We start from the raw sequence: 17,709 nt of genomic DNA on the forward strand, positions 1-17,709 counted from the left end.
TTTTTCTCATTATTTGGTTGGGTCTAATTGTGTTGCTGTTCCAGGACCAGCTTGCTTAGGGGACTCTTCTCCAGGTTCATCTCGCTGTAGGTGATGGCTTTGTTATGGATCATTAGCAGGTATCGAACAAATTCTGCTCTGCATGCATTATTTGGTGTTTAACGTTGTACACAGAGGATATTTGGGGGGCAGAATTCTGCATGCAATGTCCCATTTTGTGAATTCTTAGTTGGTGAGCGGACCCCAGAACTCACAACCATAAATCTCTCTCTCTTCATACTCCCTCCATTACAGACTCCAGGTGGGCTGGTGGCTTCATCACACTCAGAACTCCTGAGTTAGTGTCTAGAATGGCCTAGACCTCCTACTCATCATATCCTATGTATGTCTATGGTTTCTTACCTTCTACACCCCTCAACCCCCCGGGTCATATCCCAATAGTATTTTTAACAGATTCCTCTCCTCATCACTTCTTCATGGTTATCACCAGTCTGAGAGGCCTGATATGGCCATATGTGATTGAAGCAATATGCAATAACGTAAGATATATGTGATTTAATACGCTACAACACATCCTGAAAAAGACTGGTGGTCATGTCCCAATAGTCTTTAAGTGTCCCCTTTATGTCCCTGTGGGATTACTGATGTGACCTTGCTGGCTAATGTAGCTGACAGAAGTCATATTGGTATCAGCCCTCAATGATCATGACGGAGAGAGGAGAAGAGACGAGGAGGAACCAAAGGAATCATTGGGATCGTTTCATCTTTTCTCTTCTCACCCTACCTCTTTACCACCTATCGTTCACCACTTCACCTGACCCCAACACCTACATTGGCTCTTACCGTTGGACAGCCGGTTGCCGTTCTCAATGGGAGTGGGGCTTGGGGAGGGGGGGGCGTGGTTGTTGGCGTTCTTGTCCTGTAGCTGCGGACACGAGGAGGTGGGGGTGGAGCCTGGGTGCTCCTCTCTACCTGGCAGGTTGATGTTGGAGTTGAACCCTGGGAGGAGGCACAAACACACGCACACACACACACACACACACACACACACACACACACACACACACACACACACACACACACACACACACACACACACACACACACACACACCCACACACACACACACACACACACACACACACACACACACACACACACACACACACACACACACACACACACACACACACACACATTACAATGTTACTGCCATAGGTTTGTTTCCATACATTGAATTGAATGTCTAATATTAAACTGTAAGTCTAGTCTTGTCTAAAAGTCCCCCAAAAGCCCATGCCCCTTCTACATCCAAGAATCCTGGGACGATAATCCTGAATCACCTGTCCCCTTACCAGGCCAACCAGCTCAGAGAACCCTCTCAGACAGAATGTGTGTGTGTTGCGTTTGTGTGTCTGTATGTGTTGCGTGACGGGAATTCTGCCGTCCCATATCAGGAATGCCTGACTCCTGGTCACAAGAGGACTAAATATCAACAGGAGTCACTATGTGTGTGTGTGTGTGTGTGTGTGTGTGTGTGTGTGTGTGTGTGTGTGTGTGTGTGTGTGTGTGTGTGTGTGTGTGTGTGTGTGTGTGTGTGTGTGTGTGTGTGTGTGTGTGTGTGTGTGAGAGTATTTGAGTATGTGAGTATTTGAGTATGTGAGTATGTGAGTACGTGAGAGAGAGAGAGAGAGAGAGAGAGAGAGAGAGAGAGAGAGAGAGAGAGAGAGAGAGAGAGAGAGAGAGAGAGAGAGAGAGAGAGAGAGAGAGAGAGAGAGAGAGAGAGAGAGAGAGAGAGAGAGAGAGAGAGAGAGAGATGAACAGGGTTTTTTATGTGTGTGATTGAGTGAAAATGTAAATGAAAGAACGGTATGTGTTTGTAGAATTGTGTGTGAGTGTGTGCATAAATCAAAGGGAATGCTTTTCCTGTGACAGATTTTTTTGGGGGGAATGCCCTGTCGCCACCTGCCCTTTCCCCGTGGCATTCCTGCAGCATTCCCGTATCCCACAGGAGAAGCAGGCTGCTCGTCACAGGCATGGCTGGGATACTTCCCCTAATCCGCGGGCCACCCCGGAGCATCGGGTGTCACGGATAACTGTTTAGCGCCGGGGAGGGAACGGAAGCAGGCTGTCCCGTTAAGCCCAGCAGCATCTCCCGTTCTCAGATCCCCCCGCCATCACCCCTCAAAATAACACAGCGGTCAAGACCCTGACTACCAGCCTCCTCTGGCATGCAGACTCTTTCCATGACGCCAGGGGTTTCACTGGACAGATGAAGGGTTAGGGCCCTAATGTAGAACACTACCGGAAGTAATCACGTGACCACAGAGAAATAATAACTATAACAGGCATCCCCATTCAGGTCAATGTATGTGTCTGCCCTCCTCCCCTCTCCCCTCTCTCTCCCCTACGGTGGAGGCAGTGTCCAGGTGTGGTCAGGGTCGGCCCAATGCTGCCTCATAAATCTGAGTGATGGAGCATCTTTAATGAAAAACAAAGGTTAACGCCAGGACACCAGAGAGGAGGGAGGGACAGGGAGAGCTTCTCGCTGTTAAATAACTGTTGGGATACACTCTTAGTTATGTAGCTACTTTTTAGGCTCAGGAGAAGTGTGAGAAGCAATGGAAAGACCTTGAGGGTGTGTGTGTGTGTTACATTGTGACTCACCTCCCTCCCTCATCTTGCGTCCTGTAGTGGTCTTCTTGAGTAGGCTGCGTCCAGAGCTGAACAGGGTGTTGAGCTCATCCAGGGCTGGCTGAGGACTGGTCAGGGGTCTCCCGTTGGCTGGGTTGAACAGCAGGGGCGAGGAGGAGCAGGAGTGGGAACGGCGTGGCTCTGGACGGGTGGACTTGGCCGGAGAGTAGGGAGGGGGCTTCTCTCCTCCAGCCCTATGAGAGGAGGAGGAGTAGGAGGGTTTGGGAGAGTCCGAGCTGCCACCTCCCGTGACGGAAGCAGCCCGGGTAAGGGAGAGGATGCTGGACTCTGGGGGGAAAGGAAAGTGGGAGGGGGGGCGATAGGGGGGAGGCAGGGCATTGGGGGGAGGAGGAGGAGGGGTGAGAGGAGGAGTGGGCTTGTCTGGGAGGAGGACGGAGAGAGAGGGGGAGGAGTCAGCACGCTGGCGGGAGTACTGGGGGGAGAGGGGGCTGTCTGGGCCGGCGTAGTTCAGGTTGGTTTCAAACACAGGCAGCTTCTTCACCTCCAGAGGGGTGAGGGGCGACTCATCAGACGCAGGGGAGCAGGTAACGGGGGAGGGGGGGAACACCAGGAGAGGGGGGCGGATCGGGAGCAGGTTGGGGAAGGGTGCAGGGATATTGCTGGCTCCTCCGATGGCGGATGTTTGGGCCTCCATAGTGGTGGCTAGACCCCCCAGCCCTGCCCTCTTCCCCTCCCCACTCTGAGAGGGAGACAAGCCCAACCCTAACCCCCCTAACATCAACCCTAACACCTCCAACTTCCCAGCGGCCGTCCCCATGGCAACCGTGCTTCCCACCGGAAGTCCCACCTCCTCGGGCAGGAAGTACTTCATCTCCTCGTAGACGGCCTCGGCATCTCCCTGCTGGGGGCTGTCGGGGGGGTCCTGGTGGCCCCCTCCCAGACTGTAACTCCTGGCATGAGCCCCCACCATCTCTATGTACACATCCTCCTCATCTTGGTCATGGTGCAGGCTCAGTGTCACCCCCTGTGTGCCATCCACAGACGCTGTGTGCCGCATCACCCCCCCCAGTCCCCCAGCGCGGGACAGCAGGGCCAGTTTGACGTCGGCAGGGCGCAGCTGGAGGAGGTTAATGCCGGCAGCGTTGATCTCTTCGTAGGAGCCCGTGAGCTTGGTGTTTGGGCTCCTCTTGGGCTTGGGAGGAGGCACCTTCCTCATGGTGGTGTAGTCATCACTGTGGGGCCGCGGCTTGGACAGAGCTGGGGAGAGATGAGAGGAGAAGCAGTTCACAACAGTTTCACTGACAGCTTCAAAGAAGCTTAGGTTGTAATAGTTGGGGTGTTGTGGTGCATATATGCACTATCTGTTGGAGATAGCAGTGTTTTGGGGTACATAACGGCTGAGGTAATGATAGTTGAGAAGTATGTCATAATTGTGTGTACCATCCGTAGGTGACAGCTGTGTTTTTGGGGGGCTCCCTGCTGGCGACCCGCAGCTCTCGGGGGTGGGACTCTCTCTCGAGGGTCCCAGGGTCAGTCCGGCACTGACCGCCTCGTACGACGCACTCAAACGAGTGTTGGGGTCCCGCTTGGGTTTGGGGGGAGGCTGTTTCCGTGGTGATGCCAGCCCCCCCCCTCCTCCCCCATCCTCGTTGTTATAGGCCACCTGCTGCAGGGCTTTTTTGATGGATGGTCCAGGGCTGGAATGTACCAAGTTCTCCATAGCCAGGGGGATGGGCACTGAGCTTGAGCGGAAGTGGCGGATAGTCCGGCTCCCCCCACTAACCGAGCCATCTTGGTTTCTTCTGCTCTTCTCAACAACCCTATAGGAGGGGGGCAGGAAATAATATCCACATGATAAATAAATGAACATTTGACAATTTTCAACCCCATTCCTCTCTTTCCCTCTATTGCTCAATTTCTCTCTCCTCCTCTCTCTCCTTCCCCTCACCATTGACCACACCTTGATGTTTGATCCTGGTTTCAACCAAACATAATAAACTGAATTTTTCTCTAGAGTGACAACCATAATATAATTACTTTTCATCTAATACAAATCCAGATCGGTGGGTCCCCCACGGGACGGTTGAGCTAACGTAAGCTAATGCGATTAGCATGAGGTTGTAAGTAATAATAACATTTCCCAGGACATAGACATATCTGATATTGGCAGAAAGCTTAAATTCTTGTTAATCTAATTGCATTGTCCAATTTACTGTAGCTATTACAGTGAAAGAATACCATGCTATTGTTTGAGGAGAGTGCACAGTTATGAACTTGAAATGTTGTTAATAAACTAAAAAATACAAAATAACACGTTTTTTTCTTTGTATTATCTTTTACCAGATCTAATGTGTTATATTCTCCTACATTCATTTCACATTTCCACAAACCTCAAAGTGTTTCCTTTCAAATACTATCAAGAATATGCATATCCTTGCTTCAGGTCCTGATCTACAGGCAGTTAGATTTGCGTATGTCATTTTAGGTAAAAATTGGGAAAAAAGGGGCAGATCAACCTCTCTTGGGTAGGGGGCAGTATTTTGAAGTTTGGATGACAAACGTGCCCAAAGTAAACTGCCTGTTACTCAGGCCCAGAAGCTAGGATATGCATGTGCATGGTAGTATTGGATATAAAACACTCTGAAGTTTCTAAAACTGTTAAAATAATATCTGTGAGTTTAACCTCTTTCAGCTAGGGGGCAGATTATTTTATGAATGTTTATTATGTGTATTTCTGTATTTTGAATTTGGCACTCTGCAATTTCACCGGATGTTGGCCAGGTGGGACGCTACCGTCCACCTGCCCATAAGAAGTTTTAAGAGGGGTTAACATAATTATTCCCATTCTGGTAAGCAAAATGGCTGAATTGAGTAAAGGGTGTTCTGTTTCTACACAAAGCAGTGAAAACTCCTTAAGGCCATTAAATAAAATGTATGTGACATGTTCATGTCATCCCAGTGAAGGACTTTTCTGAAAACTTAATCTGTGTCAAATGCCACGAAATAAATGCTGCCAAGAAGAGGATCATTACTTTACTTGAGGAAATTAAACATCTGGAAGAGTGTTTCATTTTAAATAAGGAAGCCTCATGTTGAACCGCATTTGTTGATGCCTTTTTTCAAAGAGACCACTGTAACGGAACTTTTATGGATCTTGAGCATTTCCCCACCTTACCGCCTTTTGAACCTAGCCAAAATTTGGATGATATCAGCTCTACCCCAGGCAGGCGTGAATGTAGTGTGAGGTTTGAGGTGGACGAAGAGACCCGCACCCCAGTGTTCTGTTCTTCTCTCGCAGCGTTGTGATATTAAACACTCAAATCATTTTGAGCCACTGTCCCCGCTGTCTTCCTCAGGGCATACAGACACCGGGTATGCAGATGGTGTAGCTTCTACACTGATGCGGCCTTCTCCCCAGCCGATTTCTGCAGCGCCTGTCGCTGATCGGAGATACGGTAGCGGGGGGATCTGACCTGCGCTCATCATTGGAAGCTCAATGTTAAGGAGCATCTTCTTGCCAGGGATTAGAAACCTATGCTATCCGGGTGCAAAAGTAAAGGATATCGCTACGCTACTTCCTGAAGCCATCAACTAAAATCCATAGATAGATACTGTTATAGTACATGTGGGATTTAATGACACAAAGTTGCAAAACTGAAATACCAAAACAAACGTCACATTATATCGGGTCCCATAACCACGATGAGACGTGGTTACGGTAGATTCAGTAGGTTGCTATCACTTCAGGTCTGGCTAAAGAGTTATTGTAACTCTGTCAGTGTTGTCTTTATGGGCCGGCAGGTAGACTAGTGGTTAGAGTGTTGGATTAGTAACCAAAAGGTTGCAAGATCGAATCCCCGAGGTAACAATCTGTCGCTCTGCCCCTGAACAAGTCAGTTAACCCACTGTTCCTAGGCCGTCACTGAAAATAAGAATTTGTTCTTAACTGACTTGCCTAGTTAAATAAAGTTTTTTTTTTAAATTGCAACTTTGACACTTTTTGGAAAGAGAAAAGATTCTACAAAGAAGACGGAATTCACTATCTCGGGGCTTATACATTGCAAGGCCATTTTAAGGCTGCTCTAAGAGACTGACTGGGATATAACCTGCAATCTAACCAGGTTATACCAACAATCATCGCACATCAAACTATGTCTGATGTTAAATACTCTAGTCAAGTCAAGGAAATCTACATTATCCCTGTCTTAATTTCAATAGGATTTAAACTGCCACCAAATAGACGCAGCCGCAGCCCCATCGGGGCGAGCTTTGATAACCTCATTTCTATTCCTATGAAATCTCCTGACTTACTTAATGATCAAGTTTATAACGACCTGGTTAGGGTAAATATGGACACCCCTGCTGTTTTTAAGTCTCACAAACGACTGGATCTGTTACATTTAAATGTGCGAAGTATAATGTCAAAGATGGAATTTATCAATATCTGGATGCATGACACGAACACAGACATTCTTGCTTTATCAGACTTGGTTAAATTATTCGATCATGGATAAGGACATTGACATCGCTAATTACAACATTTTTAGATGTGATATGCAGAGAATAGGTGGAGGGGTGGCGATGTGAAATCCACTTTTGTAGCATCATGTGCTCTTAATATCACTATATCCCAGAAATGTGAAATCCTGGTTTTAGATGTGACCATGACCCAAAACGTGCATGTATTAGTTGATGCAACTAGTATCATAGCTGAGCATTTAAAACCTTTTATATCATCTGAACTGGTGGTCTTAGGTGACTTTAACCTGGACTGGCTGACACCTGTCTCAGATGACTTTAAGAACACTTGTCTTGATCTTAATCTAACCCAGCTAATCACAAAACCCACTCGGTTAAATGTGAAAAATATAGATAGATCTTCATCATTCTCCCATAGCCTGTATTAGAAAAACTAGACAGCATAATTCTGATCCCCGTATTATTAGGAAGATACATTTTAAGAACTTTTCTCCCCAAGCGTTTATCCATGACTTGTACTTTTCAGAACTTTTCTCCATCAAGTGTATACCTGATCCTGAATTTGCTCTTGAGCACTTCTCATTTTCCTATCACAGGCAGATAAACAGGCTCCGTTTAAACGCTAAAAATTAAAAACCAAAAAATTTATAAAATCCCTTTAGACCAACTGATGCTGTTGTGGACTGGCAGCTTTTCAGGGAACTGAGAAATAAATGCATGTCCTTAGTTAAAAAAAAGGCTAAATCAAGCTACATCCTAAGTTATATCGCTGACTGCTGGTGATTCATCTACATTTTGGAAAACAGTTAAGGTGCTAAAGCATGGAAATTTCTCCTTCCCTACCCAAGCAAAGTATACTGAACTCTGACATAATTTTCGAAAATGTTTTGATAAGTCATGCATTTTTGTTTGAAAGAAATCTTGGTTTAATAGACCCGGGTCAGTCAGTAAACTGCTCGTCCCTCTCCCAGCTGCCAGTTGACTTGATAGAGGACCAGACAACCCCCAGTGAATCCTTGTATTCTCTGGAGCAACTGTCTACTTCTGATGTATTGTAAAAACGATTTATGATTGATGTAAAAAAAAAAAATCTACTGGGGCTGATATGCTTGATCCCTTCTTATTCCAGTTTTCTGCTCCATTGATTGCGGAAGCATTAGCACATGTTTGACTTGACAATTATATTGAGTACTATCCCTAGAGTTTGGAAGGCGGACCATGTGCTTCCTCTACATAAAGGTGATGTAAATAATTATCGTCCCATTTCCAAACTCTCTTGCCTAGGAAACATCTTGGAATCATTGATTATTACGCAGCTCAGATCCCTTTTAACTGCTACATCTTTTCTCAATGTAAAACATTCAGGGTTCAGACCAGGTAATAGTACCATCTCTGCTACTTCTATGGTTTTAAATGATGTCATAAATTGTTTAGATAGGAAGAAACACTGCTCTGCCCTCTTCATTGACCTGTCCAAGGCGTTCGACTCTGAGGATCACCCCTTACTTTTTCAGAAACTCTCTACGATTGGCTTAGATCGGGCTGCTTGGTGTTCGATTCTTGGTCCAGTTCTTTTCACTATTCATATTAAGAGCATTGGTCTATCTGTACAAAACTGTAACTTCCATCCGTATGCAGATGACACTATTGTATACGCTACTGCCCTTACAGCAGCTCAGGATCTGTTGACTCTTCAATCTGCTTTTACTACCTTGCAGAAAGCATTGGTTGACCTGAAGTTGGTACTAAATGCTGCTAAAACCAATTACATGTTATTTTCTAAATCATGTAATAATGTAACTGGTGATTTGTGCTTAAGTACGTTAGATTGTGCCCCCATTGATCGTGTCCCCGCCTATAAATATCTGGGCATCTGGATTGACAAAAAGCTATCTTTTAAAAAGCTTGTTGACGATTTAGTCAAGAAATTAAGAATTAAGTTGGGCTTTTTCTACAGAAATAGGGCTTGCTTTTTATTAAATAGTAGAAAACAGATCATTCGGTCTACATTTATTCCTGTTATAGAATATAGCATGAATGCAGCTACCAGTGTTTTGAAACCCTTGGACATAATTTATCACAGCGCACTTCATTTTATAACATCTGACAGTTTCACCACTGCATCCTTTATCATACATTTGGTTGGACCTCACTAAAAACACGTAGGTCACTTCCTTATTCTGTTTTTGTTTATAAAGCCTTACTCAATAAACTACCAATTTACTTAACATCATTGTTCAAATATAGAAACTGGGATTACAACACTAGGTCACAGGGTTGGTTAATTAATGCTGGAGACTCCACGTGTATCCACAGACCTGGGTAAATCTACCAGGCCTCTATCATGTGGAATAATCTCCAAGTAACATTTCATTTGGATGTGTTGTTGTCTCTGGGTCAGTTTAGGAGAAATGCTAGGGATTTTATATTTATAAATGTTTTTTATGTTTTATTGTTTATTGTGTATATACTATTTGCTATTTATTTAATGTTGTGTTTTAAATTGTGTACAATTTTATTTTCTGTATTGTTCCCAGGGCACATTTGCAAATGAGACCTAGGTCTCAATGTGTTTTTTTCCTGGTTAAATACAAGTTAATAATTATCCATCCACAATGCTTGTCTGCATCATCTGTCATGCCACAAATATGTGCTAAAGAGGTCAATATGGGGGATAAAGAAACCCAATGTATTATTTCAGCACCTAATTGTTTCAATCTAATTGACTTGCTGTAATATGATATTCACTCTGGAGTTTGATATTTCCTTCTCTAATCTGGAGGAAGCCATCTGTTTGTCCCTCTGGACCATGTGGGGGGGGGGGGGGGGGGGGGGGGGGGTCTGTGTGTCTGTGTGTCTGTGTGTGTCTGAAGAGGTTACTGACTTTGGTAAAAGTGGGAGTAGCGTAGTAATCTGGCATGGTACACTCCCACAGGGATCCCAGCGAACCCCCCACCCCTCCTCACCTATACCCCCTTCCCCTATACCTTCCCTCACCCATACCCCCTTCCCTCCAGTGGTGGAAAAAGTACCCACCACACACCCTCCCTCACCTGTTCACCCCTGACACTCTGACAGGGGTCCCATGATTACCAGTGACATCCCCATGTGTTGTGTGTTTCCTCTTTCTGCAGGATGTACACCTCAGTGTTAAATTGTTAAATTAAGATGAGGTCTTATCTGCACTATCTGCTATAGATTCTAAGAAATCATTAGGCGCTGACAATCTGGATCCATTATTACTCAAGTGTGCGGCACCTATTATTGCTAGTGCAGTTACGCATATCTTTTATCAAACATTTGTCGTAGGAAAGATTCCTAAAGTTTGGAAAACAGCTTTTGTTTTACCACTCCTCAAGGGAGGTGATGGTAGTGAATTGGATAATTATCGGCCCCATCTCTAAGCTTTCCTGTTTGGCTAAAATTCTAGAGTCATTGGTGAATAGGCAACTACAATCTTTTTTAACCGTTAACAATACTTTTTCTAGCAATCAATCTGGCTTCAGACCTAAACACAGTACCACTACGGCCACTGTACGTGTTGTAAATTATATTACTAATGCCCTAGATAATAGAAAGTACTGTGCCGCCTTGTTCATAGATTTGTCTAAAGCTTTTGACACTGTAGACCATGTGATACTTTTGGGTAAGCTGTCGTTAATAGGACTGGGATCGGATGCCTGTCATTCATTTCATGACTATCTAAAACAGGGGTGTCAAACATACGGCCCGCGGGCCGGAACCGGCCCCCAAGGAGGTTCGATCAGGCCCGCAGGATAATTTGAAAGTGGAAAAAATGCATAAAAGACATGGAATTAATATTTTTAATTCGCTGCAATTCATGGATTATCCGCTAAGGGGCGCACTCTTTCCATCAGAGTAGAAGACAAGCCGCATCACTGAGACAGACTGAAAACAGCAGACGGTATCAATGCGCCATCTGCTGCTTGTTACGACGTTGTTAATACCTTGGTCTCTACCTCTCCGCTACACCCTCATTAGCCAAAATGTCGTTATCCAAACGGAGAAAAGTAGATAAGGAGTGTAGAATTTTCAAAGAAAAATGGACCACGTCCTATTTATTTACAGAGATGCACGGAAAACCTTCGTGCTTGGTGTGTTTGCAACAAGTTTCGGTATTGAAGGAATATAATATTCGACGCGACTACGAGACTCATCACAGCGAAAAATATGACGGCTTGCAAGGACAACTGAGAAGAAATAAGATTAACGAATTGCTGGCGGGTCTGAGGAAACAGCAGTCAACTTTCATCCAGAGCCGAGAAGTCAGTGAAGCAGCGGTAAAAGCCAGCTACCTAATTGCTAGCGAAATAGCATTAGCATCGAAGCCGTATTCCGACGGTGACTTTGTTAAACGATGCATGATGAAGGCAGCTGAACTTGTATGTCCCGAGAAGCGACAAGCTTTTGCCAATATTAGCCTGACGAGGAATACTATAGCAGAGAGGATTTCGGAACTATTGGCAGATTTAGACAGTCAATTGAAACAGAGAGTCAAGCCATTTATTGCATTTTCCGTGGCAATTGACGAGAGCACTGACATCACAGACGTGGCCCAACTGGCCATATTTATTCGAGGAGTTGATGAGACATTGACTGTTACTGAAGAGTTTCTTGAGTTGGTGCCAATGATGGACACCACAACAGCCGAGGACATTTTCGGCTCTGTCGTTGCTGCATTGGACAGAGTTGGAGTGGACTGGTCCCGCGCTGTCAGCCTGGCTACAGACGGCGCGCCATCCATGGTCGGAAAGAAAGCAGGTGTCGCGACAAAGTTCAAAGACAAAGTACAAGCCCTTAATGGAGGAGATCGTTTCTGGACATTTCACTGTATTTTGCACCAGGAGGCATTGTGTTGCAAGTCGCTGAAAATGGACCACGTCATGGAGGTGGTTGTTCGCACTGTAAATTTCATCCGGTCCAGAGGTCTGAACCATCGTCAGTTTGACAAACTTCTCAGCGACAGCAACATTACCCACAGCCTGCCATACCACACTGAAGTGAGATGGTTAAGCCGAGGCGCTGTGCTGAGGCATTTCTTTGATCTACGAGAGGAAATCGGACAGTTCATGGAGAAAAAAGGAAAACCGGTGTTGGAATTACAATCTCAGGAATGGCTACGGGACCTTGCATTCTTGGTTGATATTACTGAACACTTGAACAATCTGAACAAAATGTTGCAAGGCCGCAAAAAAGTTGTCACACAGTTTTCTGACAACATACATGCATTTAAGTTGAAGCTGACTTTGTGGGAGATGCAACTGGCAAATGGCAACCCTGCTCATTTCCCCTGTCTGAGAGATGTGTGTGTGACCAGACCTGATGCGGACATGAAACGGTACAAAGACAAAATTGCAGGACTACTGCGGGAGTTTGAGAAACGTTTTCAGGTATTTGGTGAACTTGAGACAGAATTTTCAGTTTTTCGCTCACCTTTCACAGTTAAAGCTTCTGATCTGCCGGTCGAAATTCAGCTAGAGATAATTGATTTGCAGTGTGATGCAGATTTGAAGGGCAAATTTGCCTCTGTAGGTCTGGACAGATTTTATCAGTATCTACTACCAGGGTACCCCAAATTAACAGCCCTGGCTGCTAAAATTTTGTGCATGTTTGGGACAACCTACCTTTGTGAACAAATTTTCTCAGTGATGAATATCAATAAAACAAAAATGCGTTCAAGGCTCACAAACAAGCACTTAAATGACATTCTGAAAGTGACAGCTAGTCAGGACATGACACCTGGTGTTGATGCACTTGTACAGGCCAAAAGATGCCAAGTTTCAGGAACAAATACAAGTCCAGACTAGACTAACACCTTTAAAATGCTGCCTTAGATACTGTTTGCATTGAAAGAATACAGCTCTGTGAAGATGAATCCTTACTGTGGTGATTTAAAAAATGTGCACTTTAATGTTAGTCAGCAGCTTCAAAACAAAAGTTGTGTGATGGAATTCTACTGTTCATACAACTCCATAAATTTTCAGTATGTATTGTATGTGTATGTATGTTTCATGTATGAAGTTTACAGATTTACAGGACAGGCGAGCACTTTCTTCATTACACATTTAAAATCACTCTCCTTAGTTTGTAAGGTGTACGCAGGGATTACATTTAGATTTTATATGCGTATGTGTAAGTGGTTTAAAAATTCCTTTCTTTAAAAGTCTCATTTAATCTTAAAGTGCATTACTATATTTTTCAGTACCAATTAAAGTTTTGTGCCTTTGTACAATCAGTGGGATCAGTTGCAATGCATATTTGTGAATGATAAAAGTAAATTGCACATTTGTCTAAGGAAATATGAGGTGTTTCATGAAATGTTTTGTAAAAGGATAGTTCATTAAATTTCAATATTTTCCTAATGTTCTTGTGCTTCTTTACACCAAAACAAAGGAAAGACATGATATTTTGGTTATTTATAGCAGAGTATGGTATAATTTTAATGGTCCGGCCCACTTGACATCTCCCTAGGCCGTATGTGGCCCACGATGCGAAATGAGTTTGACACCCCTGATCTAAAGGATAGAAGTCAGGCTGTTAAAGTCGACTGCATCTAGTCAGAGCCATTGGAGTTGGTTAAAGGGGTCCCACAAGGTTCTATACTTGGTCCATTACTGTTTACCCTCTACATAAACAATATTGGTGATGAGATAAGAAAGTGTCAAATTCATTTATATGCTGATGACACTGTCATGTACTCTATCGCTTCAACGGCTGACCAAGCATTATCACAGATTTTAAGATATTACAAGGGTCTTTAATATAGCTGAAACTTGTTTTAAATGAAAAGAAAACACATTTTATGATTTTTAATAGATTCAAAAAGTTGGTTGAAAATACACTTGCACTTACGAGCTCAGATGACTCTCGAATTAATCAGGTGTCTGTATATAAATACTTAGGGATATGGTTGGATGATAAACTGTCTTTTAAAATGCATGTTAACGAACTTTGTAAATGGCTAAAAATCAAGCTAGGCTTCCTCTATAGAAACAGGACATGTTTGTTCTCTACAAATAGAAGACAAATTTTGCAAGCTACTTTTATGTCTGTTATAGATTATGGGGATATTATCTACATGCATGCTACGGCATCAACACTTAAATCGCTGGATACTACTTATCATTGCGCACTTAGGTTTATTACGGGTGCTAGCTACAGAACTCACCACTGTGTTTTATATCAAAATGTGGGTTGGACTTCGCTGTCCGTGAGACGAGAACAACATGCTCTCGTGTTTGTCTATAAAGCACTTCTGAATAAACTACCTTCTTATTTATCATCACTCAACATTAGAATTATAATTCCTAAAATCAGGTCTCAAGCATGGATTACACTTGAGGCCCATGCGATTTCCACAGAGTTGGGAATGGCTGCCTTTTCCTGTAACGCTCCTTGCCTCTGGAATAGCCTGCAGACTAAACTTAAACTTGAGACTCTTGTCCCCCTAGCCCATTTTAAACATTTATTGGATTTTTATTTTTGTATGGCTTGTAACTGTTTCGGGTAATGCAAGTTCTTGTGCTGTTAGAGGAATAACCTATGTGTAAATGTAACAATCTGCTGCTGTATTTTTTGTGTTATCTGTGATCGTTTTGTTTGTCTTGTGTAGTTTCTTAATCATTGTACCTAAACTGTATGTGTAAACATGTATACGCAGGACCCAGCTGTAAAAGAGACCTTGGTCTCAGTCTATGTTCCTTGTTGAAATAAAGGTATAATAATACATTTGTATTTTCAAACACAATGAGACATGCCAATTGGAGGCTTATCGCTGTCTTATTAGCATGTTCAGAAGGAATACAGGAATAAAATCAAATAAAACTTGATTTGTCACATGTGCCGAATACAACAGTGCAGTTCAAGAAGAGTTATGAAAATGTTTACCAAGTAGACAAAAACAAAAAGTAATAATAAAAAAGTAACACAATAAGAATAACAATAATGAGGCTATATACAGGGGGCACCGGTACCGAGTCAGTGTGCAGGGGTACAGGTTAGTTGAGGTAATCTGTACATGTAGGTGGGGGCGAAGTGACTATGCATAGGTAACAAACAGCGAGTAGCAGGGACAGGGGTCAATGGAAATTGTCTGGTGGCGATTTTATTAATTGTTCAGTAGTCTTATGGCTTTGGGGTAGAAGCTATTGAGGAGCATCTTGGTCCTAGACTTGGTGCTCCGGTACCGTTTGCCGTGCGGTAGCAGAGAAAACAGTCTATAACTTGGGTGACTGGAGTCTCTGACAATTATATGGGCTTTCCTCTGACACCGCCTATTATACAGGTCCTGGATGGCAGGAAGCTTGGCCCAAGTGATGTACTGGGCTTTTTGCACAACCCTCTGTAGTGCCTTACGGTCAGATGCCGAGCAGTTGCCATACTAGGCGGTGATGGAACCGGTCAGGATGCTCTCGTTGGTGCAGCTGTAGAACCTTTTGAGGATCTGGAAACCCATGCCAAATCTTTTCAGTCTCCTGAGGGGGAATAGGTTTTGTCGTTCCCTCTTCACGACTGTCTTGGTATGTTTGGACCATGATAGTTCATTGGTGATGTGGACACTTCCGTATTGAGCGAGTTACTGGTAATTCCTGCTTCAGTTTTTGCTTGTAAGCAGGAATCAGGAGGATAGAATTATGGTCAGACTTGCCAAATGGAGGGCGGGGGAGAGCTTTGAATGCATCTCTGTGTGTGGAGTAAAGGTGGTCTGGGATTTTTTTTCGCTGGTTGCACATGTGACATGCTGGAAATAATTTGGTAAAACTGATTTAAGTTTGCCTGCATTGAAGTCCCTGGCCACTAAGAGCACCGCTTCTGGGTGAGCATTTTCTTCTTAGCTTATGGCCTTATAGAGTTGGCTGAGAGCGGTCTTAGTGCCAGCTTCGTTCTGTGGTGGTAAATATAAATAACTCTCTTAGTAGATAGTGTGGTCTACAGCTTATCATAAGGTACTCTACCTCAGTCGAGCAATACTTCGAGACTTCTTTAATATTAGACATTGCGCACCAGCTGTTATTGACACATAAACACACACCCCCACCCCTCGTCTTACCAGAGGTAACGTCTCTGTTCTGCTGGTACATGAAACATCCCGCTAGCTTTATATTGTCCGTATCTTTGTTCAGCCACGTTTCGGTGAAAAATAAGATGTTATTGTTTTTAATGTCCCGTTGGTAGGATAATCTTAATCGTAGGTCATCAATTTTATTGTCCAATGATTGCACGTTAGCAAGAAGAACGGATGGCAGTGGGAGTTGAATCGCTCGCCTATGGATCTTTAGAAGGATGCCCGATCTGTGGCACCTTTTCCTGCGTCTATTCTTCAAGCAAAAGGCGTGGATCCGGGCCTGTTCCAGTGAAAGCAGGATATCCTTCTCGTCGAACTCGTTAAAGGAAGAAGTTTCTTCCAGTCCGCGGTGAGTAATCGCTGTTCTGATGTCCATAAGTTATTTTCTGTCATAAGAGACGGTTGCAGCAACATTATGTACACAATACATTTTTTTTAAGTTACACAAAATGCAAAAGAACTAACAAAACAGCACAATTGGTTTAGAGAATGTAAAACGTCAGCCACGTTCTTCGGCGCCATCTCATTTTAGAATACATTCTAAAATGACAACCTCTCTCCTTCCCTAGTGCCTACATTTAAAAAGATGGCCACCAAGCATTTTGGGACTGTCTTACATTTCAAACGATGCCAAATAAAGCTGTATAATGCACTGCAGCTATAAGACAAGGAGACCAGAGTGCCATCACGGCGACAGCATTGAAACATTACCACATGCTGATGGTTTATCTCATTACCCTACTATCAATCATCATATGCAATTAAAGCCACCAGCCAGCACGGGCTCAATGACACCATTACTCACATCACATGACACACACACACACACACACACACACACACACACACACACACACACACACACACACACACACACACACACACACACACACACACACACACACACACACACACACACACACACACACACACACACACACACACACACACACACACACACAACTTGTGACCATGAAATCCTTATAGTGTTTGTGTTGGTTTAGAATTACTAACATTGATGCAACAGCTACAGAATATAGTCTAAATCATTATATTACATGATACAACTAGCTTCAAACCAATGAAGAAACACAAAACCACCATGAGCGACTTCTCCATGAGGGTTGAAAGGGTTGGTCTCTTACCTCTTGGGTGTGTCCTCCTCTTTCCCAACTGGCTCAGGCCTCTCCCCGAGGGGCGGGCTGTTGCCGTGTGACCCGTTGCCATGGCAGCGCAGGTGGTCGCTTTCACGGGCGATGTCGGAGGCGTTCTGGATGACCAGGTGGTCGTAGGTGTGCAGGCCCTGGTCTTCTGCCCCCTGGAGGAACCTCTGGACACTGCAGTCCTCCGTCTGTTGAGATGACAGTCTAAGATGCACACGCTGTCTGGCCAGCCAGCCACGGATCACTGACAGAGGATAGGGGTAGAGAGGGGTTAATAATACGCGCGCACACACACACACACACACACACACACACACACACACACAC

General features: G+C 44.2%; 1 protein-coding gene across 3 annotated transcripts in view; it reads right to left on the minus strand.

The window, feature by feature from the left end:
- Positions 1-17,709, minus strand: part of myo16 (myosin XVI) — a 259,436-nt gene that overhangs the window by 20,767 nt on the left and 220,960 nt on the right. For all 3 annotated transcript variants that reach the window (XM_055871717.1, XM_055871716.1, XM_055871718.1), the window contains exons 30-33: positions 17,365-17,626; positions 4,096-4,475; positions 2,668-3,912; positions 844-999 (exon numbers count right to left, since the gene is read on the minus strand). In XM_055871717.1, the coding sequence (XP_055727692.1) occupies positions 844-999; positions 2,668-3,912; positions 4,096-4,475; positions 17,365-17,626 (2,043 nt within the window). The remainder of the gene's footprint in view (positions 1-843; positions 1,000-2,667; positions 3,913-4,095; positions 4,476-17,364; positions 17,627-17,709) is intronic.

This window comes from Salvelinus fontinalis, chromosome 19 (genome assembly GCF_029448725.1).
Source record: "Salvelinus fontinalis isolate EN_2023a chromosome 19, ASM2944872v1, whole genome shotgun sequence".
NCBI lineage: Eukaryota > Metazoa > Chordata > Actinopteri > Salmoniformes > Salmonidae > Salvelinus > Salvelinus fontinalis.